At 43.7% G+C, this 26,275-nt stretch overlaps 1 protein-coding gene across 1 annotated transcript in view; it reads right to left on the bottom strand.

Moving 5' to 3' along the window:
• The window catches only part of LOC142150610 (uncharacterized), a 34,965-nt gene that overhangs the window by 7,008 nt on the left and 1,682 nt on the right, over positions 1-26,275 (bottom strand). The window contains exons 2-3 of the mRNA XM_075205809.1: positions 7,845-8,739; positions 7,497-7,537 (exon numbers count right to left, since the gene is read on the bottom strand). Of these exons, the coding sequence (XP_075061910.1) occupies positions 7,497-7,537; positions 7,845-8,739 (936 nt within the window). The remainder of the gene's footprint in view (positions 1-7,496; positions 7,538-7,844; positions 8,740-26,275) is intronic.

The raw sequence follows: 26,275 nt of genomic DNA, 5'->3' as shown, positions 1-26,275 counted from the left end.
TAATGTGTAACATACATCGTCAAACCATCTGATATATTCAGTTAGGATTTACAATAAATATAGAACACAATATCATGACTGTCAAGTGTATATAACCGAAAGAGAAAGGGGCACGACTTTTTGACTCTAGAAGTGAAGTGAGGGATTGAGGAGGACTCCTGAGATACTCCCCAAGAGAGTTGCTGATCGCCCAGCGCTGCTCCTGACATCCCCTTGGAGCCACCGAGGCTGTTCACTGCTCTCTTCAGTGAAACGTATTCAGAGTGGGAACTGTGACCAGGATTGGCTGATCATCCTGACAGCGCTGCGCTACAGGTCAGTCTGGGGCTTTCAGAGAGGGATCTACATTCAACTTGATACCAAGGATCCCCACAGTTGAAAAGTTTACTGAATGCCTGTGTTGCCTGTGTAGCTTATGCCAAGCTGAGAGTAAAATTATCCACCCCAGCCTCTATTATCTACCTGCTGCAGATCCTGATCAGCTAAAATCAAAATCATCTGCTTTACTCAGTTGCTCCAACACTTTCAGTACCCAGGCTGTAATTTATCTATAGACCCACTATCAGTCCTATTTGCTGCGGGTTGCCGCCATCTAGTGGTCATATGTTTTATTGCAATGTATTGACTGGGTGACAGCTGCCAGATGACAGTGAATCCAGTTTCAGCTAATATTCGCATGTAAATTACCAGATGTTCTGACCACCGCCCGCATGTGTCCTACTATACGAGATTGAGCACGACTAAATCATAGGATCAAACCTCATGTTGTGTCAATAGTGTAACGTGGAAGGATCACCCGGTAATTAACTGACCTCCTTATCTATAACAATATAGAGCTCCGTCTGGTTACCTCCCTCCAGAGCTTCTGCAAAGTTGAGTCTGCATATCTGATTGACACTCCCATTAAACTAAGTGCCCTGACAATGTACCCAGATGGCTCCAAGAAGGATCAAAAAGATCAAAAAGCTTAACCCGCCTAGCACAACTGCGCAGCTTCCCTTCTTTAGACAAAACAAACAGCGATCTATGTCCCCCCTTCGGGAAGCGGGGAGTGGACGGGGTGATCACTCTGAACAGCTGGATATTACCTTGACATCTACCCCACCTTCTGAGTCCCCTATTCGTATGACCGATCCTGAGGCACCGATTTTGCTTAAGTCAATGCAATCCTTATTACCTTCTTTGAAAGCCGACTTATCATCGGAACTGAGAGCCTCCATGAAAGCCATTCAAGCAGAGGTGGCTGCATTAGGTTCCAGGATGGTCCAGCTAGAGAACAAGTCAGAAGAGGTGGTCTCCTCACATAATGAGCTAATTACATCTCATGAACAACTGGGGGCAGAGGTTGCCACCATGAGGGATAAGATGGAGGATAGATCGCGTCGCAACAACCTCAAAATTCGGGGAATACCAGAGCAGATCTCAAATGCAGATTTACCATCCTTTGCCACAAATCTGTTTCAGAAACTTCTCCCTTCTGCTTCCATATTAGACTTAAACATTGACCGCATACACTGGCTCCCTAAAAATAAGAGAGTTCCAGACACCGTTCCCAGAGATACCTTATTATACATCCACTTCTTCCATATTCAGGAACGTATCCTGCGGGCAGCCAGGGAAGCAGAGGGCACAGATCTCCTACAGGACATTCAAGTGTTCCCAGATTTTTCCCAACACACGGTGGCGAAGCGAAGAGCTTTCCAATCAGTCACTAGAGCTCTAAGAAGTAATGATATTTCCTACAGATGGGGGTTCCCAGTGAAACCATTAATCTACAGACACAACGTGCTACATATCATAAACTCAGCTGAGGAAGGGACAAAGCTCCTAATGTCCTGGAACCTTCCGGTTATACAGTCTGATCCCAAAGCTAGAACCCACATTTCCAACGATTGGTCTACTCAGGGGGGATAGAGACGTAGAGAATCTCCGTCTCGGGAGGAACTCCCTAGTTCGGTTTGAGCTCTTTCTTATTTGGACTGAGACCCAAGTACACATTCTTCCTCTGATAATGAAAATAGTCGGTCAGAGCTATACAAACTCTCCGGGGACTCTTCTCCTTAAAGACAATACAGAAAGATCCGTTGGAGCAAGTACTTATCAAGTCCATCCGACTATTTCTGGGCTAAACTTACATTTATTCTCTAACAACCCTCTGACCCACAAACCAAACTACATTGTGAACACATTTAGTTCCACTAATCACTTTTTCTATTTTAATCTGTTAGATTCAATATACACTCTGATACACTTATCATTATATAAAGTGCTGTGGAATATGTTAATGCTGTATAAATCAAAGTTTCTATTAACAATTGTCTGTAAAGTAACATATGTAACTAACCCCTAACCCTCTAACTCCCGCCGCCTCTTCGCCACCTTCAGCACTCTCCTGGCCCCCTCCCCCCCCTCCCTCCTCCCTGACTGCCTCCGATTTCGCCTCCTTCTTCTCCTCTAAAATCAAGGCCATCCGACTTGAAATCTCCTCCTCCACTCTCTCTTCCACCCCTCCCACTCTTCCGTCCTCCCCCTCCCTCCTGTTATTATTCTACTATTTATATGCATTTATCTTGTTTTTCCTGATTTTATATTTACCAGCAACTACTTTTACCTGTTATTTTTCTTGCCTATTTCCATTGTCCTTATTACCTCTCCTTCTGTTATTCCTTGCCTTCCACGCCCTAATTGGTTGTTGTCCTCCATCTTGCTATTGTCTCCCTGCTTATTCTTACCTGTTATCCGCTGTCCTTATTATCTTACTGTTCTGCTATCATTCTTACCTGTTTTCATTGTTCTTATTATCTCACTGTACTGTTGTTCCAAGCCCTCCATGCCCTAATTCGTTATTGTCTTCCACCTTGTCATTGTCTTCCTGCCATTGTTCTTACCTGTTTTTCACTGTCCCCACTATCTCACTGTTCTGTTACTCTCTCTCCCTACTATGCCTCCCCGCTCTCACTCCATACCCATACTCTCCCCCCGCCCTACCTCTCCCGTTCCTCCCCGCCCTCCCCCGTGCGCTGCTCATCTTGCTAACCTCATCCCCATTTCCCCCCTCTCTTCTCCCCCTTTCTTCTGTGCCCTCTGGAATGCCAGATCCGTCCGCAACAAGCTAACTACTATCCACAACCTCTTTCGATCCAACTCCTTTAACCTTCTTGCCGTTACTGAAACCTGGCTCTCCGATTCTGATACTACTTCCCCCGCTGCCCTCTCCTATGGTGGCCTCTCCTTCACCCACTCCGCCAGGCCTGGTGCCCGCCCAGGCGGTGGAGTGGGCCTCCTCCTCTCCTCCACCTGTACTTTTCGTGTCATTCCCCCTGAACCCTCCCTCTCCTTCTCCTCCTTTGAAGCTCACTCTATCCGCCTCTTCTACCCCATCCACCTCCGCGTCAATGTCATCTACCGCCCCCCTGGCCCCACCTCCCTCTTCCTTGACAACTTTGCTAGCTGGCTTCCTCACCACCTCTCCTCCGATCTCCCCTCAATCATTCTCGGTGACTTTAACATCCCCATCAACAACCCCACCTACCCTGCTTCCAGCAAACTGCTCACCCTCTCTTCCTCCCTTGGTCTAACCCAATGGACCTCCACCTCTACCCACTGCCTTGGTCACTCCCTTGATCTTGTCTTCTCCTACCTATGTAGTCTCTCCGACTTCTCCATCTCTCTCTTTCCTCTATCCGACCACCATCTCCTCTCCTTCTCTCTCTCCTCTTCTCCTGCTCCCCTCCCCCTGCCCAAACCTACTCTGTCCAAACGCAACCTCGACACTCTTGACCCTGCCTCTCTGTCCTCCTCTCTCGATAACCTCCTTTCTCCCCTTTCCTCCCAGGCCTGCCCCAACCAGGCGGTCTCCCTCTAGAATCACACCCTCACCTCCGCTCTGGACGCGGTCACCCCTGCCCACTCCGTCCACCCCCGCTGCTCCAAACCCCAACCCTGGCACTCCAAATTTACCCGCTTCCTCCAAAAATGCTCCCGTACCGCCGAACGTCATTGGAGAAAATCCCGCTCCCTGGCTGACTTCCTCCACTTTAAATTTATTCTTTCATCCTACAGCTCTGCCCTCTCACTCGCTAAACAATCTTTCTTTAAATCTCGCATCTCTTCCCAGTCCTCTAACCCCCGCCACCTCATCGCCACCTTCAGCACTCTCCTGGCCCCCTCCCCCCCCTCCCTCCTCCCTGACTGCCTCCGATTTTGCCTCCTTCTTCTCCTCTAAAATCAAGGCCATCCGACTTGAAATCTCCTCTTCCACTCTCTCTTCCACCCCTCCCACTCTTCTGTCCTCCCCCAACCACCTTTTCCTCCACTCCTTCCGCCCCACCATCGGCGAGGAAGTTCATTCTCTCATTTCATCCCCCCCCACTACCTGTCCCCTGAATCCCATTCCCTCCCACCTTCTTCGGTCCCTTTCCCCCACCACCTGCTCCCACCTCGCTCACCTCTTTAATCTCTCCCTCTCCACTGGCATCTTCCCCTCCTCTTTCAAACATGCTCTTGTATCCCCCATTCTTAAGAAACCTAATCTTGACCCCACTTCTCTCTCGAACTATCGCCCCATATCTCTTCTCCCCTTTGCCTCCAAAATTCTCGAGAGGCTCGTCTGCAGCCGTCTCACCTCCTACCTTTCTGAACACTCCCTCCTTAATCATCTCCAGTCTGGTTTCCGCCCCCACTGAAACTGCCCTGGCTAAAGTCACCAATGACCTCCTCTCTGCTAAAGCCAGAGGCCACTTCTCCCTTCTCATCCTCCTTGACCTCTCTGCAGCCTTTGACACCGTTGACCACCCCCTCCTCCTTCACACTCTCCAGTCTTTCGGCCTCTCCGGCCCAGTCCTGTCCTGGTTCACCTCTTACCTTACTCACCGATCCTTCTCTGTCACCACCTCTGGGTCTCTCTCCCCCCAGTCCACCCTTCCAGTTGGGGTCCCTCAGGACCCTTACTCTTCTCTATATACACCTCCTCCCTGGGTGAACTCATCAGCTCCTTTGGCTTCAGCTACCACCTTTACGCTGATGACACTCAACTATACCTCTCCTCTCCTGATCTCTCTCCCTCCCTCCTCTCTAGGGTGTCCGCCTGCCTCTCTGCCATCTCCTCCTGGATGTCCTCTCGATTCCTCAAACTTAACCTTGCCAAAATTGAGCTCATAGTTTTTCCTCCCTCTGATACCTCATCCCCTTCTGACCTCTCCATCACTGTCGACAACACCTCTATCTCCCCTGTCCCCCAACTTTGCTGCCTTGGTGTCATCCTCGACTCCTCTCTCTCCTTTGGCCCCCACATCCTCTCTCTTGCTAAATCCTGCCGCTTCCAGCTGTGTAACATCGCTCGCATCCGGCCCTTCCTCTCCCAAGATGCCACCAAATGCCTTATCCACTCACTGATCATCTCCCGCCTGGACTACTGCAACCTCCTCCTCAATGGCCTCCCCCACTCTCATCTCGATCCCCTTCGATTAGTTCTTAACGCTGCCGCTAGGCTTATTTTCCTTTCTCGCTGCTCCTCTTCTGTCTCCCCCCTCTACCTAGCCCTTCACTGGCTCCCATTCCCCTTCAGAATCTTCTTTAAGCTCCTCACACTCACCTACAAGGCCCTCACCAACTCCACTGCGCCCTACATCTCCACCCTCCTCTCTATTCATGCTCCATCCCGCCCTCTCCATTCTGCCTCTGACCGTCGCCCCTCTTCCCCCCTTATAACCTCCTCCCAGGCGCGTATCCAAGACTTCGCCCGCGCTGCCCCCCTCCACTGGAACAAGCTCCCTCCCTCCATCAGAATTTCCCCTAATCTGTCCAGTTTCAAACGGGCCCTAAAAACTCATCTTTTTCTTAAAGCCTTTCTGTCTCTCACTTAACTTCCTACCTTATCTTCTGCCTTTGTCCCCCTACTCTCCCTCTCTCCCCTGCATCTCTGTCTGTCCACCCCTCCACTTAGATTGTAGGCTCCTCTGAGCAGGGCCTTCTCTCCTCTTGTTTCCACCACTTCTAACTCTGGTATCCAGCTACTTAGTTCCCCTCCTCCTTGAGGGTCCTCCACCCCATGTCCACTCTCCCTCCCTCCTCCCCCCTGGGGGTCTCCCTGTCTTCCGAGCCCTCCTTCTTGGGCCCTCTTCTTGGGCGGATCCTGCCTCCCCCTTCCCCGACCTCTCTAGCTGTGCATTGAGCTTATTGAGTTACTGTGCTTACTCTTTACTGTACTGTGCTGTCTCCCATTGTATTGTAATTTGTTTGTCCCTGTTTGACGCTACGGACACCTTGTGGCGCCTTATAAATAAAAATAAATAATAATAATAATGCCAAATGTTTACATTTCAGTACAGATTGAACAATTCATAGTTAATACATTTGCTGTATATTAATATGGATAACTGGTGTTTGTGGGTATTTTTGTTGTTGGGTGCCAGATTGTCAGCCCTGCATCAAATATTAACTCTGTTTCCAGCTTCTAAAATGCATAAGAATGTAAAATATTTACTAACAATGAAAAAATATATTAATTCCAAAAATAAAAAATAATCTGCACATTCATCCACATCTCAATCTTTATGCATCATCAAGTGTTATGGAGGCAGCTGTTGTACATGTTTTGCAGAGAGGATATTTCATCTTTCAGTTCAAGATGGCCATCGGTACACTCTTTATGTTGTTTTATGTGTGGAAGGTGCACGACCATTTACAGTCTGAATAAAGACCTGAGTTTTGCACCAGCTGAGAGCTGGAAGAGATTATGTCTCATGCTGTACTTTAAATTGGATACATTTTAAACCTCCATATTGAACTTAAACAATGTAATAATAAGGTTGATTGACAAAAACTCGTCACTTGAAATATTAAAAAAAAATCCTTTATTTCTAAGGCACCAGAACAGATTGGACAACCAGCAAAATAAAATAATATGTACATGAGCAATAAAATTGTATATGTACAGGCAGCAAGCTTACACTATTATACCCTGTAAAATAACATAAAGAAAACACTTGGAAAGAGGGACTTGCATGGGTGTCAGCAGCATAGAGATGGTAATGGAGGCCAAAGGAGCTGATACCATCACAGAGGGAAGAATTATAGAGGGAGAGGAGGGGGACGAGAACAGATTATTGGGGTACGGTGACAGGTAGTGGCAGAGAAGGGGAAAATAGAGACAGAACTAGAGACCCATAAGGAGTGGATGGTGAGTAGCAGTTGAACCATATAAGGGCAGTTTCACAGAAGCTGATGAAGAGGAGAGTTTACTGGAGGAGAGGGTGGTCAATGGTGTCTAGTTGTGCAGAGGTCTAGAAAGATAAGCAGGATGAAAAAACACTTAGATGGGACCTTAGTGAGGGTGGCTTCATTGGAGTTGAGGGGATAAAAACCAGATTGAAGAGGATCAAAAAGGGGAGTGGGAGGAAAAGAAGATAGAGATATGGTTGTAGCCCCTATTACCAGTCCCTCACATGATTATTTAATCGGTTTGCAGAGTGAATCGAATGCACTTTGTAAATTACCTCCACTGTGTGTAAGTGACATGGACACTTTAAATATGCTACTGGTTTAAAATAAGAACATAATAAAAAACATTCAACTTCATTAGTATCTTAATTAACCACATGACACCTTGGGACTTCTATGTCATTGTTGGTTGGTATACAGTTGCTCTCGATTACAGGAAGACCATCCCAGGGGAAAAAATCCTCAAGTCTCAATGTTAGTCGTTCCAGTCTAAAAAATATTTGATTTTACATACATTTGCCACATCCAGTTAATGAAAATTGATTCTCTCCTTTGTGAATATTATAATGATTAAACAAGTTAACTTGTCTATGAAATACATGCTCTATTCGGAAACAAGTGACTTTCTTGTGTGACTTCTCTGGTGTGTAAGAAGTGTTATCTCTTGTTTAAAACATTTGTTACATTCAGAGCACATAAATGGGTTCTTACCTGTGTGGCTTCTCTGATGCCTAACAAGGTGTGAATCAGTCTTAAAACACTTGCTACATTTAGAACATGAAAAGGGCTTCTCTCCGGTGTGAATCATGTGGTGTCTAACAAGGTTTGACTTCTGGTTAAAACATTTGTTACATTCAGAGCATGAAAATGGTTTTTCTCCTGTGTGAATCCTCTGGTGCATGATTAAATGTGAATTGGTACGAAAATGTTTGTTACATTCAGAGCATGAATATGGTTTTTCTCCTGTATGAAACCTCTGATGTAGGATTAAGTTTGAATTGGACCCAAAACATTTACTACATTCGGAGCATGAAAATGACTTCTCTCCAGTGTGAGTCCTCTGGTGACTAATAAGTTGTGATTTCTCTTTAAAACATTTGTTACACTCAGAGCATGAATATGGTTTTTCTCCAGTGTGAATCCTCTGGTGTCTAATAAGGTGTGACTTCCGTTTAAAACATTTACTACATTCAGAACATGAAAATGGGGTTTCTCCTGTGTGGATCCTCTGATGTTCAACAAGAAGTGACTTGGAAGTAAAACACTTGTTACATTCAGAACAACGAAACATTTTTTCTCCTGTGTGACTTCTCTGGTGTATGATTAATTTTAAATTGGTGCTAAAACATTTACTACATTCAGAACATGTAAATGGCTTCTCGCCTGTGTGAATCCGCAGGTGTATAATCAGCTGTGACTTCCATCTAAACATTTTATCACACTCAGAGCATTGATATGGTCTCTCTCCTGTGAGACTCATTGTGTGTTTAATGAGTAACAAGCTATAGTAGGCTGCTTCTATTCAGAAAATGAAAATAGCTTGTGTGAATCCTCAAGCTTTATAAGAGCTGACTTCTGTAGTCGATATGACTTGTGGGTGACCCAGATATTCAGTATAGAATGTTGATCTATGGGTGTCCTCTTCTGTTGCTAGAGGGAATCTTGCTCATTAATCCACCTGTTAAAAAAAATATATATATTTTATACCAAAATCATACGAATGTAATATGTCCCTCTCGTTTATAAGCTGTTGAGAATGGATTGTACATAATTAAGAAATTTTGATTTTTTCATCATGGAGTACATTCTTATTTCAGACATATATAGTAAAAAGGAAAGATCAAAACAAAAAGGCGCCTAGTAGTGCAGTAATTTCCAAATCAAAACTGACAACATCCCAAAGTATGCTAAAAAACACAATGTGAATCAGCCTCATACCAATGTGCACAACATGAATCAGGTTTATCTGATTATCTCTGGAGAGATTAAAAAGCTCTTTCCTGGTGTGGACTCCAGATCAAATGTTATACATTCAAATAGAAAAGGAATACAAATAGTGTAATATGTTCTGGATAACTGTAATCATAAGATAGAAGTGATACACACACAATGGAAAAAACAAATCCTGTGTATCTGATTTATAAAAGATTAAATGGGGAATCACTCAATGAATCATTGTTCCCCTCTTTAATATTTAAATGAACATGAAAGTTTTAGTGCTGAATTAGTTTACCAAAGTGCTTGTGAAAATATCCTCTATAATCCCATAGTACTAATAGTGAATATATCAATATAGATTATACATTTGATACCACAGCACTGATAGAGAAAACTTGCACACATGACACCACAGTACTAATAGAAAAAGAATTCACAGTAGTGTACTCTTATTATATTTATGATTGTTAGATTACAATATTAGCGATATAAGTATTACTAAGACAAGAATACAAACAATTATAAATCACAAAATCTGCAATCACTTGTGTATGGATCAGTACATTCTAATGCATAATATAGTTACCTTACTCTGTAGATTTCTCCTTCAGTCTCTTTTCCTCATGCTCATTCTTACTGTTCCATCCTTCCAGCTCTCCAGCCACCAACTAACTAACACCAGCCTGATACAGCCTATTTATAGTCATTCCTCCCCATCTCTCTTCAATAGTTCCCGGGATGACCAAAGCTTATTCTCAAACTATTTGTCTTCAGGTGAAATTTAAATTAGCCTCTCATAAAATCAAATTATTTCATCAGAGCAGCTTCAGTTTCTGGTGTAAACCTCCTTGATATGTAAATGAGGTATAAACATTCCTAAGGTCACTTACAACAAAAGAGAATTGTAATTAGATCTCGGCTGTTGGTAACATCTTCCTTTCTAATTAGATCACAGCAGTCTCTGACATCCTGTTATGTCAACAAATGGACCTTTTGTTTAAGATTCTCCTATTGTCTAGGCAGAGAGAGCCACAATCTTCTTTTTTGTTCAGATTTAGCTAGTTTAAGGTGATTACTGCCTCTGCACAAATGAGAAACACATCTCATGGAGTCATTAATGTTTTAGAAACATAAGAAGTAATATTATTGCAAAGTATATTAATATATAGGGTTACTGGGGAATTAGGATATAGGACATAAATTTACTAATAAGTCACTCAGGTGTTTACCTCCCGGAAATACTTGTGACAGCAGCCAATTTATTGGTTAGAGGGAGACCAGTGTCAGTATCTAATCTCTGAACATTCACAACGAGTGCTGCCAAGATTGGAAGAAGTATCAATCATGTTCTATATATTTCATACATTTACCCTGTACTAGCTGAACTGAATAAACAAAGAATCATACATGCATTTATGTATTTGACAATGGCGGAATACGTTAAAATAAATATGGCCATATATTGTTTAAATGAATAACCTATAAAAATAGGTTATAACGGGGGGGGGGGGGGGGGGGTGGCTAGGCAGCCATTTCAGGTGGTCGCTTTCCACATCAGCTCCTGCACTTAAATCAGGTATTTGGGGAATTACCTGTAAATTCTCGGTTCATTCTCCCTGAATCTGGCACCAGAGGATTGGGGCACTACCCTGGATATCCCAGCTGCAGCTGGTCACTCACCTCCCCCTCCCGACGGTACCGCAACTGGTTCCCGCCGCGCTGGGCCTCTCAGCTCCTGACCGCCCATACAAAGGACAACTCCCTGGGGCTTCTTTAAGCGGAGCTCCGCTTCCCATCGAGCCCCCACGGCACTCGGAGCCACAGACGCCGCCATCTGACAGGATTGGGTGAGCGGGACCCGGAGGCCTACTTCCGGAGAAGGCCTGGGGCTCAATTTCAGACCTACCCGGCGGACATCTCCACTTCCGGTTCTACCGCGGGGACTTCCGGTCGGGCGATTCGTCCCAGGGCTTCCTGCGCTGGGCCTTCAGCTTAGCTTAGAGCTTATGACTGGGCTAGAGCTCGGAGGTTCCTACCATCAGGGGTCCGCCAGCAGCTAACCACCAGGCGCACTTCCGGCCTGACAATCAGAGGCGCAGGTATATCCCCCAGCGGTGCTGGACCAGAGGACACGGGCCAAGCTTGCAGCTGAAGATCCCCGAAGAAAAACCACCCGGACTGGCGAGGAGACTGGAGAAACCACCCACTGCCAGCGCCCAACCACAGGAGCCAGGTTAGTGTGAAAAAAAACCTGCTACACACGGGGCAACTACACTACCTCTGCCCATTCTGCTTGCCTCCTTCAAGTATTCTGAGATTCTTCTAAGACTCCAGGCTTCACACCTCCTGAATCACTATAGTTCTAACCCATATTGTATTTTACCTATTATTGGAGCCGACCCCAGAGTTCCAGGGGTGCGCAATGACCCTGTAACCCCCTAAAGTGCTGACAGGGGCGGGAAGTCTTTTCCATGCTATTTACACTCAGACCCATGTGAATTCTCTTCCCTATGTGGGCCCTCCCATTGTAATTTACTCTACTATCCGGTTTGCTCACACAGCCCCTCTTACTGCCTGACAGCCCTGCCTTTGAGGATCCTCCACAATGCCTAAGGGCAGTAAGAAATCCCACCCCAAAAGCCTCCCTCAATATTTCTCGAAGCAATCAACCTCAACCTCGCATCGGTCGAGGACGGGTTCCCGTCACACTTCTGCTGAATCTGACTCAGAGGAAGATGATACGTCCCCGATAACCAGACGGGACTTCCTAACGTTAATTAAAGAAATGAAAGAACTGAAATCTTCCGTGCACTCAGAAGTACAAGCTGCCCTCCACTCACTGCGGACAGAGGTGGCTTCAATAGGAACCCGCACTGACCAAGTTGAACAAAGATTAGAGACGGTGGTGTCCTCTCAGACAGGCATGGAGGAAGACATTGTACGCCTACGAAGGGACTTGACATCTGTCCAGGAACATCAAGAGGATATGGACAATCGGGCGAGGCGGAACAATCTGCGCCTAAAAGGCATTCCAGAAACGGTCGAACCTGCGCATCTGGACCAATACTTGAAGAAGCTTTTCTCCCAATTGGCCCCTGAGGTCCCGGAGGACCACTTATTACTGGACAGAGCTCATAGGGCCCTAAAGCCCAGATCTACCGACCAGAACCAGCCTAGAGATGTCATCTTACGACTTCACTTCTATACTACCAAAGAGATGGTCTTGCGCGGAGCCAGAAAATTACATACCTTAACATTCGAGGGTCACAACATACAGATCTTCCAGGACTTGTCACCAACCACTCTGGCCAGACGTCGGGAGCTTGCCCCGGTAACGCAAGTTCTACGAGATCATAATGTCCGTTATTGCTGGGGCTTCCCCTTCCGCCTGTTCCTCTGGCACCAGGAGAGACAGATTTCCGCCCGCACACTACCGGAGGCTCAGGCCCTCCTACACCGCTTAGGCCTTGCTCCTGAGCCCCCTACGGGTGCCTCTCATTCATCTACCTCGAGCAACCAGGATATAAATCCGCGGCCCCAAAGAGCTCCGCGAGGTGAATGGTCTACAGTACAAAAGTCCTCCACTCCTCGCAAGACCTAGTAATTTATATCCCTGACTGTCTTTTAGGGATCAGAAACTCCCCACCCAGGGAAGGTCAATCTGATCCGATCCAGGGCTATTGTAAGCCGTTCCTGACCGCCTAATGGCCATTTCTACCGAAGGACATTTGAGGAACTATACTTACCCGGAGACGAGCCCTCCGAAATGTCCATATGTTACCTAATTTCTCAATATATTGTTCACATGCCTGAGGTCTGGGGTTTCTGTTTGCCCTGCCTTGTTTTTTGCTTTCTCCGTATACAGGTGGATTTCCATACCCATGGCCTTCTAGGAGTTACAGCGGAATGCCGCTATGGACCCCCCTCGGAAAGGCTGCATCTCCCCCATGACCATCGGCAGGCATGTTTATCTGTTTTTTGGGGCCCATTTGGACTCGTTATGTAATTGTTTTTTGTTTAATTGTTGAAATTCTCTATACGCTCACAGTGGTTCAAATTGGCATTTGTAAGCATTCGTTTGTTATCTCTGTACCCTCTGGTTCGACAATGTTACATAGTTAATCCATATGTTTATATGTTTACATGATGTGGCCCCACCTTACTGATACAGCCCTCTCTGTCATCCCCTCCTCCCCCACACCCACACACATGGGCCCACTGGGTAGCAGATACCCACCTCCCGCCTCCCCCCCCACCCCTGTCAGCCATCTACCTTTCGCCCTCCCGATTGGTAAGCCCTAGCCACCTCCCCCATAGAGCTTGGCTGCTCTCAGCTGGTCCCCGGGTACCTAGAGTACCGTTCCTTCTGCCCCACCAGCATCCTGGACGGGTTCCCTGCACCACTCCCGTCCTCCTTTCCCCACTCTCCCACCACACCTACAATGTCTCCCCAACCATGGTCGTCTCTGGCATCTATCCCTTCAGCAAGTCAAAACTACAATTCACTACATATATTTTCACCTCCTGACTCTCCCACTTTGACTTTCTCATGACACTCCGTCTGATTTCTTTCAATGTTAACTCTCCCCAAAAAAGAGGCAAACTCTACGCTTCTTTACAGGCCCTTAAGGGCGACCTAGTATTCCTACAGGAGACCCATTTTATCAAACACTTGCACCCGGAACTTAAATCCAAGAGATTCCCCCTTTCTTATCATGCTTGTGACTCTGCCAAGAAGAGATGCGGGGTGGCAATCCTCTTCTCACGTAATCTTGTCTTTGATCTCGCAGACTCACACAGAGATAAAGAAGGTAGATACATTATCCTAGTAGGTAAATTGAACAACCTCCCGTGCACACTAGTGAATATCTATGCCCCAAACCAAGACCAGCACAAATTCTTTAGGCGCCTGGGAGCTACACTCTCTCAGGTTCGCAAGGGAGAATTGATAGTAGGAGGAGACTTTAACGCGGTCCTCACCCCCCATTTGGATAGGTCTGCCCCTTCAACTGCTCCTTCCGACGGGAGGGACAGGAGGAACTCTAGGGCCTTGCAAGATTTCATGAAACTGCACAATCTGTACGATACTTGGAGAATCTCTGACCCCTTGGCCCGGGATTATTCTTTCTACTCCTCAGTCCATAACACCTATTCCCGAATCGATATGATCCTGCTCAGCCACGACCTGACCCTCAAACTCACTAATTCCACTATCCATTCAATTACATGGTCTGACCATGCCCCAATTTCGGCGGACCTCTCCTCCCTAGTATCTCGCTCCTCCACTTTCCCCTGGAGACTCAACGAGTCCCTTCTCCACGACAAAAATACAGTAGCTCATATTAAATCCCTAATATCCGAATATTTTGAAACAAATGAATCTCCTGATATCTCCCCCTCTACTCTCTGGAATGCTCATAAGGCGGTCATTAGAGGCCATCTAATGGCTTTGGCAGCAAATGCTAAGAGGGCTAGGGTGGCCGAGACCATGCGTCTCTCCACGACCCTCCACCAGTTGGAGGAACAACATAAATCTAACCCTGACTCTGCTTTATTTGAACAAATGGCCTCTGTGAGGGGTGAACTTAACCTACTTCTCTCCCACCGAGTGGCCAACAAGCTGAAATGGCTGAACCAGCGCTTTTACGAAAAAGGTGATAAGGCGGACAAGCTCTTGGCCACTCGGCTGCGGACCAAAGTCTCGGCCCGTAATCTAATGGCTATTAGGGATCCCTCCGGAACTCTGGTCTATGACCCAAAATTAATCCGCTCAGAATTCCAGAATTACTATTTAAAATTGTACAACCTCCCTCAACCCCCCAACACTTCGGCCCACCGGGAACAGTCAGAGCGTATAGATAAGTTCCTGGAGGACGCTCGCCTTCCGAAGCTTACTCCCCAGGCTGCAGACCGCCTTAGTGAACCCATCTCCTTGGAGGAGGTAGTGCAGGTTATTAAGGCTCAGAAAACAGGAAAGGCACCTGGTCCTGATGGGTTTTCAGCAGCCTACTATAAGAAATTCGCTGCTCTTCTGGCCCCTCAACTCTCCACTCTTTTTAACTCTATCCTAAAGGGCAAACCCTGGCCTAAAGAATCTCTGGAGGCTCGGATAACCCTGATCCACAAGGAAGGCAAAGAAGTCCATAATTGTGCTAGTTATCGCCCAATATCCCTCCTTAATAATGACTTGAAACTTTACGCTAAGATCCTGGCCAATCGCCTAAACACTGTACTCCCCGGGCTAGTTCACTATGATCAGGTGGGGTTTGTCCCTGGTAGGCAGGCCAGGGATAACACAAGGAGAACTATCGACCTCATTCATATAATTAACACTAGGAAAACTCCCTCCATCATTTTATCCTTGGATGCCGAAAAGGCCTTCGACAGGATCTCCTGGCAGTTCATGACTCATAACCTCAAGCATTTCGGTCTGTCTGGGGATTTCTTGTCGGGGGTCCAGGCCTTGTATTCTCACCCCTCTGCTAAGGTTATGGTCAATGGTTCTCCTTCTGATCCTGTCCCAATAAGTAATGGCACCCGCCAAGGATGCCCACTCTCCCCTTTAATTTTTGCCCTGGTCATTGAGCCTCTGGCAGCCACTATCCGAGCCTCCCCAGATATCAGAGGAGTGGAGACAGGGTCCCTGGAGAGTAAGCTCTCACTATTTGCTGACGATATACTCCTCACGCTCCAGCAACCAAGAATATCTCTGCCCAACCTGTTCTGCCTCCTCTCGAGATATGGCGACCTGTCCGGGTATAAAATCAACATAACAAAATCCGAAGCCCTATTTCTTAATGTGCCCTCACAGGACTGCTATGATCTCACCTCCCATTTTCACTTTAGATGGCAGAAGAAAAAATTAAAATACCTGGGAGTATATATAACCACCTCATATGAATTCCTGTATCAGGAGAACTATCCAGCCCTCTTCCACAAACTCAAATCAGACATTTTCTCCTGGCGAACCCTAATCATCTCGTGGCTGGGCAGTATCATTGCGGTTAAAATGACTGTTCTCCCTCAACTTCTTTACCTTTTCCAGACACTGCCTGTGAGAATACCCTTAACTGAAATTTACTCTATGCAACAACACCTTTCTAAATTTGTTTGGCGAGGCAGGTCTCCCAGGCTCCGATTGGCACTACTTAAAAAACCTAAGGGCTGTGGAGGCAGGGGCTTCCCCGACCTCAAGGCCTACTACTGGGCAGCTCAGCTTAGTTCAATAGCTTCCTCATTTGCTCCACCGGCATCTCATGCATGGGCAGACCTGGAGGCTGCCTACCTTTCCATACCCGACTTGTCAGGCCTTTGGGGAGTCCCTTCTGATATTCGGAAGGTCCTAACCAAACGTTTTCCAACTCTGGAATTTGCAGCTCGGATCTGGGAGACCTGCAAGGGTCATCTCGCTATCTTTCCTAACCCTCTGCACATTATACCCCTGTGGCATAACCCCACCTTCCCTCCGGGAAAGTCCCGATCTTTCTCTCGGCTATGGACTAGGGCAGGTTTCCGTTTTGCCGGGAGCCTTCTTGAGCGAGGAAGGCCCATATCCTATGACGCCCTCTGCTCCAGAGTCCCTAACTTTCACCCGCCGTTCTACCAATACCTGCAGGTTCGGCACTTCCTCCTGTCACTCCTGTCGGACAATTCACCTCACTCCCCCTCCCAATTTGAATCTCTCTGCCTCTCTTCCCCTCTGCGAAGGGGTATGATCTCGTCCTTGTATAGTCTACTACTAGGAAAACTGATTCCCTCCGGGAACGCACATGAGAGGGAGTGGGAGAGGGATCTGGGCCCTCCCCCGGAGGAGGACTGCTGGGAGACCATCAGGCTGAATGTGGCTTCTAGTTCCATCTCCACATTAATTAAGGAAAATGCGTACAAAGTCTACTACAGGTGGTATCTCACACCTGACAGGCTCGCAAAAATGTACCAGTCAGCCTCTCCCGATTGCTGGAGAAATTGTGGCCATCGAGGCACCTTCGTGCATATTTGGTGGTCATGCCCGGTTATCTCCTCCTTCTGGGACAGGGTATCGAGACTTCTTTCCTCCCTCCTCCAATGCCCTATCAGAAAGGATCCATGGTCCTTCCTCCTCTGTTATCCTATACAAGACCTAGACACCCACTCCGCAAAACTTGCCTCGCATGTTCTGGCAGCCGCCAGATGTCTGATTGCTAAGTTCTGGAAGCAGGCGAACCCCCCCCCCCGCATCTCTTCTCTTAAATCTTATATATGGTTTATTGCCAACATGGAAAAAATCACGTCGCTGCTGCGAGACAAAGAAGACAAATTTCATCAAATCTGGGCCCCCTGGCTTTATGCCTAAGATCCCCGTAGCTTTCTCTTCCTCCAAATAGTTTCTCCCTTCACAACTCCAGATAACATTGACCCCTTTACTCCTTTAAAACACTCCCATGCAGATATGACAGCACCCCCTTCTGAAGGTGAACATGCTCTTCTCAAGTATATCCTATGATTCGACCATCTCCCCCCCCCCTTACCTACCCTACACCTCCTCCTCCTCCTCCAATGCCCATTCCCTCTCCCTCCCGCCCCTCACCCATTACCATTCTGTTATATTGCAATATACTTTACTGTTTTATGAGTGACATTGCTGGATATCTACTATGCTTTATGATTATTCCAATCAATATGCTTGTTGTCTAAATTCTATGTCATTCATACTTTATTATACAATAAAAATTTTGAGTTAAAAAAAATAGGTTATAACAATTTGAATGATTTAGAAACATGTGAATATTGAAGAAGAGGTTCAGGAATTGATTATATGATATAGGGAAATAGTCCTAATTATTATATCTTCAATAGACACAAAAATATTAAATCAGATCAAATCAATTCTTCCTTTTGCCATTTTTATATATGGCACAATTCTTCTTTATAATATACCTTCTTGACTATCAATTGTAAAATATGTTGCAGTTTTTAGACTAATTAATGTTCAGTGCGGGGATTGAACATCTTAACACTACCAATAAACTTATATACATTTTATATTTTTATATTTCCCAGTATATGAGTGGACCTCTACATATAATAAACACCACTTTCCACTGCTTTGTATACATTAGTATGAAGATAAAAAAAAGTAGCAGGGTAAGATCGTACTGGAGGATACACTGAGGTTGGTTGGGTCCTGGACTTATAAGGAAGTTGTAACAATCCTGACCAGGTTTTGTTACTTTCCCTGTCTGCTCTGTTTTTCTGTGCATTACATGACACACCCTCAGGGCGTGGTCACTTTACCTGCTCTATTTAAACTCAGCACTGACATCTGCTCACTGTCAGTGCAACTTGTTGCTAGCCTGATTCGTTGGACTCCTGTGTATCCTGTGCCTTCCTGTGTATGAGTTTCAGTTCTCTACCTAGTGCTGGAGCACTTCTACTGGGATTTCCCTGCTGCAAGTATCATCTTGTGCATATTACCAAGACTTTGTTTTCTCTCTATTGTGCCTCTACTGATTCACAGCCTGCTGCAAGTCTGTTCATGTGCATATAACAAGACTGTTATTGTGTTTATCCTCAGTCTAATGGCCTGACCGAACGGACTAACCAAGAGCTCGAAAAATTCCTACGAATGTATGTGTCTGCTCACCAAGCGGATTGGCTGGAACTCCTCCCATGGGCTGAATTACAATCATTTCCATGAAGCTGTTGGTAATTCACCCTTTTTTATCATGTATGGATGTCATCCCAGACCACCTACCTTTTCTCAAACTCCTATCTCCTCAGTTCCTGCAGTAAATTCCCTGCTACGCAAGTTTTCTCTCATTTGGACTCAAACCAAAAGTAATCTGGAGAATTCTGCTGCACGGGCCAAAAAAATTTTCAATAGAAAAAGGTGTCCTGCACCTCCACTTCTACCAGGGGATAAAGTCTGGTTATCCACAAAAAATATCTGTTTAAAAGTTCCTAGTATGAAACTAGCACCCAAGTTTATCGGTCCCTACCGAATCTCTGAGATAATTAATCCAGCAGCTTTCAGATTGGAACTTCCATCCTCACTACGGATTCCCAATGTGTTTCATGTCTCTCTGTTAAAACCTGTGGTACAAAATCAATTTTCAAGAGTCACAGCTTCTCCGCCTCCGGCTACTTCTCAAGATCAAACTGAATATGATATTAAACAACTATTGGACTCTCGTAGATCCAGAGGATCACTGCAATTCCTGGTCGATTGGAAAGGCTATGGACCTGAGGAACGTTCTTGGGTTAAAGCTTCAGACATTCATGCTCCTCGTTTACTCAAACAGTTTCGGAAAAGATTCCCTAAAAAATATCGTAGGTGTCCGGAGTCCACCCCTAGGGAGGGGGGTACTGTAACAATCCTGACCAAGTTTTGTTACTTTCCCTGTCTGCTCTGTTTTTCTGTGCATCACATGACTCACCCTCAGGGCGTGGTCACTTTACCTGCTCTATTTAAACTCAGCACTGACATCTGCTCACTGTCAGTGCAACTTGTTGCTAGCCTGATTCCTTGGACTCCTGTGTATCCTGTGCCTTCCTGTGTATGAGTTTCAGTTATCTACCTAGTGCTGGAGCACTTCTACTGGGATTTCCCTGCTGCAAGTATCATCTTGTGCTTATTACCAAGACTTTGTTTTCTCTCTATTGTGCCTCTATTGATTCACAGCCTGCTGCAAGTCTGTTCATGTGCATATAACAAGACTGTTATTGTGTTTATCCTTGTCACGCTCCGCCGTGGCTATTGGACATCTGCATATTATCATCTGTGCTGTGAATAGACTGCTATTGTGTTTACCACCTTGTCACGCTCCGCCGTGGCTAATTGACATCTGCATATCATCATCTGCATATTTATATATTTATATATGTTTTTCATTGAAGTTTTGAAGAACTACATCGTGTCTTGCCTCCTTATTCTGAACCTAGTAGACTCGGCATCTGGTCGTGTACAGGCCTGCTCTGACTTTCAGACCTTGTAACTACCAGCACCGTAACAGTTTGCACTGACCCAAAAAAGGAAATGAACACCATGGACGATCCCACTACCAAGGACCTATTTCAACACCTAATAGGGAGAGTAGAAAAACAAGAGACCAATCAAGATCGTCTCATGCAGTTCTTACAGGATGTATCCTCTCGTCTTGATTCTTTTCAGGACACTCTGGCATCCTCCCATAAATCTAAGACATCTGCTGAGTCTTCTGCTAACACAACCACCATGTACCCACAAATTCCTAATCCTCCTATGTACGATGGGAACCCCAAGTCATGTAGAGGATTCCTGAATCAGTGCGCAATTCACTTCGATTTATTGCCCAGAAACTTTCCTACGGATAGGGCAAAAATTGTCTACATTTTGTCCCTTCTTTCTGGTCAAGCCCTGGCCTGGGCCTCACCCCTATGGGAGAAGAATGACCCCTTGCTGCAAAATTATACAGAATTTCGGACAACCTTCAAAAACATTTTTGATGAACCTGGTCGGCTTTCCAGTGCAGCTACAGGAATTCTTTGTTTACGACAAGGCTCTCATTCTGTGGGACAATATGCTATCTTATTTAGGACAATGGCCTCCGAGCTGCGCTGTAATGACGAAGCGCTGGTGACCACGTTCTGGCAAGGCCTATCTGATCAAATAAAAGACGTGTTGGCTTCCCAAGACCTCCCATCTTCCTTGGATGATCTGATCTCATTGTGTGTCAAAATAGATCTTCGATTCAAGGAGAGGGTTCAAGAAAAGGAACAGATTCGGTGTCCTAATCATCGCCCTGTTTTCCATAACTTAGGGACCGCTAAGCCCCCAAAAGAACCCATGCAAGTGGGTAGGTCCCGCCTATCTCCAAGTGAGAGAGAGAGAAGATTTAAAAATAATCTGTGCCTCTATTGTGGAGGGAAGTCCCATCACATCAGTAGTTGTCCTACGCATCCAGGAAAACGCTCAGACCAAACAGAACAAGTGGGAACCTCGTTAAGTCTGTTTGATTTTTCCCTCAACAGTTCTCATCACAAAGAGAACCTCTTGTTGTCTGTTATTCTGTTTTTTGGGGATCTCTCTATTCCGCTGGATGCTTTTCTGGATTCTGGTGCAGCCGGTAATTTTATTGCCGCCACTGTGGTTGAAAAATATGTTCATGTGCATATAACAAGACTGTTATTGTGTTTATCCTTGTCACGCTCCGCCGTGGCTATTGGACAGCTGCATATTATCATCTGTGCTGTGAATAGACTGCTATTGTGTTTACCACCTTGTCACGCTCCGCCATGGCTATTGGACACCTGCATATTATCATCTGTGCTGTGAATAGACTGCTATTGTGTTTACCACCTTGTCACGCTCCGCCGTGGCTAATTGACATCTGCATATCATCATCTGCATATTTATATATATATATATGTTTTTCATTGAAGTTTTGAAGAACTACTTCGTGTCTTGCCTCCTTATTCTGAACCTAGTAGACTCAGCATCTGGTCGTGTACAGGCCTGCTCTGACTATCAGACCTTGTAACTACCAGCACCGTAACAGAAGTGGAGGGTTTTAGAGATTCAAAGTAAGTTTTTTTAAGGTGAATGAGAAAGGGGGTAAGTAATTAAATTAGAGGTTCCCAAGGAGAAGGAACTGAGCACAAGTGGGCAAAATAGTTGATGCTGGGAGGAAGAGAGACAGATGAACTAATTACCAGAGAAGCTGAATGCTTGCAGATCCACGGCCAAGGGGTAAATGTATCAATCTGTGCATTCTGCAAATCAGCGATATTCAGCAACTTTTCGGTGGAATGTAAAATGACAATGTCTTTAAAGGCAAGTTTTGCCTGTAATGACATTGCCGTTTTAATTCAGCCCTGCAAAATCGCCAAATATTGGTGATTTACAGAATGCGCATAATATTGATACATTTACCCCCAGGATAGTTACAGCTTTGCTCAGCGAATTTTGACGGAACCTGTGCAAGTGTTCGATCTGCTCAGTAATATCACCTCACTGCTTACAGAGAACTATAAATACAGCTGCATTAGTGTGAGAAGCAGCGGTACGTTTTATGTGCTTCCGAAAGTACATAAAAATGAGAGAAGACCACCCGGCAGACCAATAGTTTCAGGTCTAGACAACCTAACGAAGAAAGCTGGTATATATGTTAACACTTATTTGAGAGAATTTATATTCTACTTGCCTTCATATGTATGAGACACCTTAGATATCCTTGGTAAAATACAACATATCACGGTAAATGAGAACACTTGGTTATGTACATGTGATGTGGAGGCTCTATACACTAGTATTGAGCATCAAAAAGATTTAGAATCTGCCAGACAATTTTTGGAGACCAAAGTGAGAAATGAACATAATAGCTTTGTTCTAAAACTATTAGAATTTGTGCTGACAAAGAACTTTTTTACATTTGATGACAAGTTCTTCTTACAGGTGAGGGGCACGGCGATGGGTACAACTTGTGCCCCAAGCGATGCCAATCTCTTCATTGTGTGGTGGGAAAAAGAGATAGTGTTCACCACCAAAAATGAGATGTACACACGGCATGTTGTTTTATTTTTAAGATTCATAAAAAGGAGATGAGGAGATTCTCATAAGATTTATTAACCATCTGAATGTCAATCAAATTAATCTTAAACTCACTTTTGATATCAATTTTGACAAGATAACCTTTTTAGACCTTACAATTTTTGTTACAGGTCAGAAAGAACTTTCTAGTGACATTTTTAGTAAGAAAAGAGCAACAGAATTCTCCACGCATCTAGCTCTGATCTCCCTTCTACAATTCGTAGTATCCCTAAAGGAGAATCTCTCTGTATGAGAAGAAACTGTGGTGATTTAGCTACTATTGACAAAAGAGCTAAGGAGTTACGTGAAAGACTCCTGAAAAGAGGGTATAGCTATAATTCAATCAAAAAAGCATATAGAGAAACTAGAACTATTAAAAGAGATTCTTTAATCTTTCCACAAAAACAACATAAATCAGAAAATACAATCATTAGATTTGTTAGTACCTTCAACAATCAGTGGCAGCAAATTCAATCTATCCTACAAAAACATAGTCACATCTTGAAATTAGATCCAGATCTGCAAGAGATAATGGGAAACAGAATACTTACCAGCTGGAGAAGATCGAAGAATCTACTTGACTTATTTGTACATAGTCATTTTCATCACAATTCAAAACAGATGACAATTAGAAAAACAATAACTGGATTTTACCCTTGTGGGAAATGTAAAGCCTGCAAGTATACGAAGAAGACCCACCAATTTGTGGACAAATTTACTAATCGCCACACCATTAAAAGCTTTATTAATTGTGACACAAAAGGTGTCATATAATGTTTTACCTGTCCTTGTGAGTTAAGCTATATCGGGATGACTAGCAGACCATTTAAACATCGACTGCTAGAACATGAAGGCAACATTTGTAATGACGAGCAAGATGCCAAGAGAATGAAAACTTGAACTTCTGTAGCCAGACATTTTTTAAAGGCACATAACAACAACCCAAAATACTTAGTAGCTTATGGAATGGAAAAATTAAATCTTGGAACTAGAGGTGGCGATATTAAACAGACGTTGTTGAAGCATGAAGCGAAAATGATCTTCTTAATGGGGACAATTTATCCTAAGGGATTAAATGACAACAATAATTTTACAGCTTTACTCTGATTGATGGAGTGATATAATAAGATCTAATGGGATTATCATACTGACCCTCATTGTATTTCATTTGCTAATACTGATACATTTGGGTGGAACCACAGCCATAATAAATTATGCAAGGGATTATTATACAGGATTTTTATTTGACTTTAACTGCCAATATTAATATATTGGGGTGGAACTATAGTTACATAATGAGTTATATATATTAAGATACAATAAACTCTTACTGATTTAGTTACAATTATATATAATCTACACTTTTTAGTGTCTTATAGGGAGACATATATAAGAGTATACTTAATTTAGATTAATGTAATTGTTAAAATAAGAAAAATGTCATTATTATTATTATAATATAGTTTTTGTCACTTAATATCACAAAAAACTAATATAAAGAACAAAAAAATGAAAAGTAATAAATTAAATAATATAAATAAAAACTAAAAATGTAAAAAATGTAAAAAAAATAAAATAATAACATATATAATAAAAAATTTAATTAATAATAAATAAAAATGAATAATTAAAAATTTAAAAAAATTAAATATAAAAAATATTCAAAAATATTAACAATTATTACACAAATTAATGAATATGTTATAACAAAATAACACACTATTAATATTAGTCACATCATCACTTACCTCACTTTGGATATAACAATCCCTTATTATAGTTTAATTTAGATACTTTAATCCCTAATCTTCAACACGTTTTGGCATCATAGCACTTTATTTTTTTTTTTATTTTAATTTGATTCATAAATTCATTATGGTACATATCTGAATTCTATATCACCAAAAACAATATATAGATCTAACTCACCGATCTTTAGTGATCGTGATTAATTATGGCTTACTTGATTATGTATGATTAAGATCTGCTAGACCTGGTAGCAACTATAGTAAATCCCGTATTATTAAGCCATATTATTAAGTTTATTTATTATTCCCTTCCTTATTATCGGCAATGTAATGCATTTGGACCAATAGAAATCCGAATGGGAGGAGTTCGGATTATAACCATCAGAGATTGGCTGTATATTATGCCAATCACTTTGATAACACTCTTTCTGATAGGTGGAGACACCCTCACGTCATGAGGTTAGCTCCACACTGACAGTATTTATTAACTGTCAGAACAGTCTCTCGGCTTGCCTTGAATAAGCACACAGCGAAACGCGCGTCGTTGTATCGCTGGGTGCACTAGATTATACTTGACCTTAGGGGAAAGAAGAAACGAGGAATTGCTCCAGCAAAACCAGAGATATTCTGGAGCTTTTTGTAGGCAGATAGTTAGCCGCCGCTGTATAATTGAAAGCTGTTTGAGAGTATAATTTATAATACTGGTGTCACTACCACTACATAACTGGAAGCTGATTGAGAGTATAACAAACAATACTGGCACTACCACTACATATCTAACAAATGAGACTATCTTTTACCTGATGTGGTATATGGATCTAAGGTGAATGGGAGCTAATTGAGAGACTAGCGAGTAATATTAATGTTACTGCTATATATAATCACGAGACCATCCACATCAGATGTGTAATATAGAAACTATGACTCGCTCCAACAAATCCTAGTTCGTGTAGAGCCTCTCTAGGTAGATAGCAAATCATCTCCGTGTATTACTAGAGCTGTTCAAGAGAATAGTGAGTACAACTGGTGTCATTATCATATATGCATTCAATGAGATTATTCACAGCCAATGTATTTGGAGATATGAAATGTGGGTATTACTCTAACTCTATTATATATTATACTCCCCATTAAATTAAGGCAAGTTACCTGGTGCACCCAGTCACTTTTAATTACACACAGTGATTTTATTGAAGATATACTTTTATATATCGCTGATTTAATCTAAACAATAAAAGTTACGTTTTAAAAGTTAATATCCTTTAATATTGAGACCCAATGTGCACCTATTTATTTCCTTTCAACTTTGTTGAAGATTGTACATGGCAAGGAGAGGACCTGGGAGGAGTGAGGGTGTTCCGCACACAGTACAGAGTAAGCATACAGTGCACATTGTTTTGCAGAGACGATATTTCATTTTGCGGTTCAAGATGGCTATCGGCACACCCTCGCTGTTGTTTGCTGTGTAGAAGGTGCACGATCATTTCCAGTCTCCATAAGGACCTGAGTTTTGCACCAGCTCAGAGCTGGAAGAGATTACGTCTCATCCTATACATTAAATTGGATACATTTAAAACCTCCATATTGAACTCCAAACAATGTAATAAAAAGGTTGACAGACAAATAATCGTCACATGGAATTTTCAAAAAATCCTTTATTTCTAAGGCACCAGAACAAGTTTGACAACCAGCAAAATAAAATAATATGTATGTGAGCAATTAAATTGTATACGTACAGGCAGCAAACTTACACAATTATACCCTGTAAAATAACATAAAGAAAACACTTGAAAAGAGGGCCTTTTGTGGGTGTCAGCAGCAT

This window comes from Mixophyes fleayi, chromosome 4 (assembly GCF_038048845.1).
Source record: "Mixophyes fleayi isolate aMixFle1 chromosome 4, aMixFle1.hap1, whole genome shotgun sequence".
NCBI lineage: Eukaryota > Metazoa > Chordata > Amphibia > Anura > Limnodynastidae > Mixophyes > Mixophyes fleayi.
The sequence above is the reverse complement of the archived record's forward strand: the minus strand, read 5'-3'. Positions and strand labels throughout refer to the sequence as shown.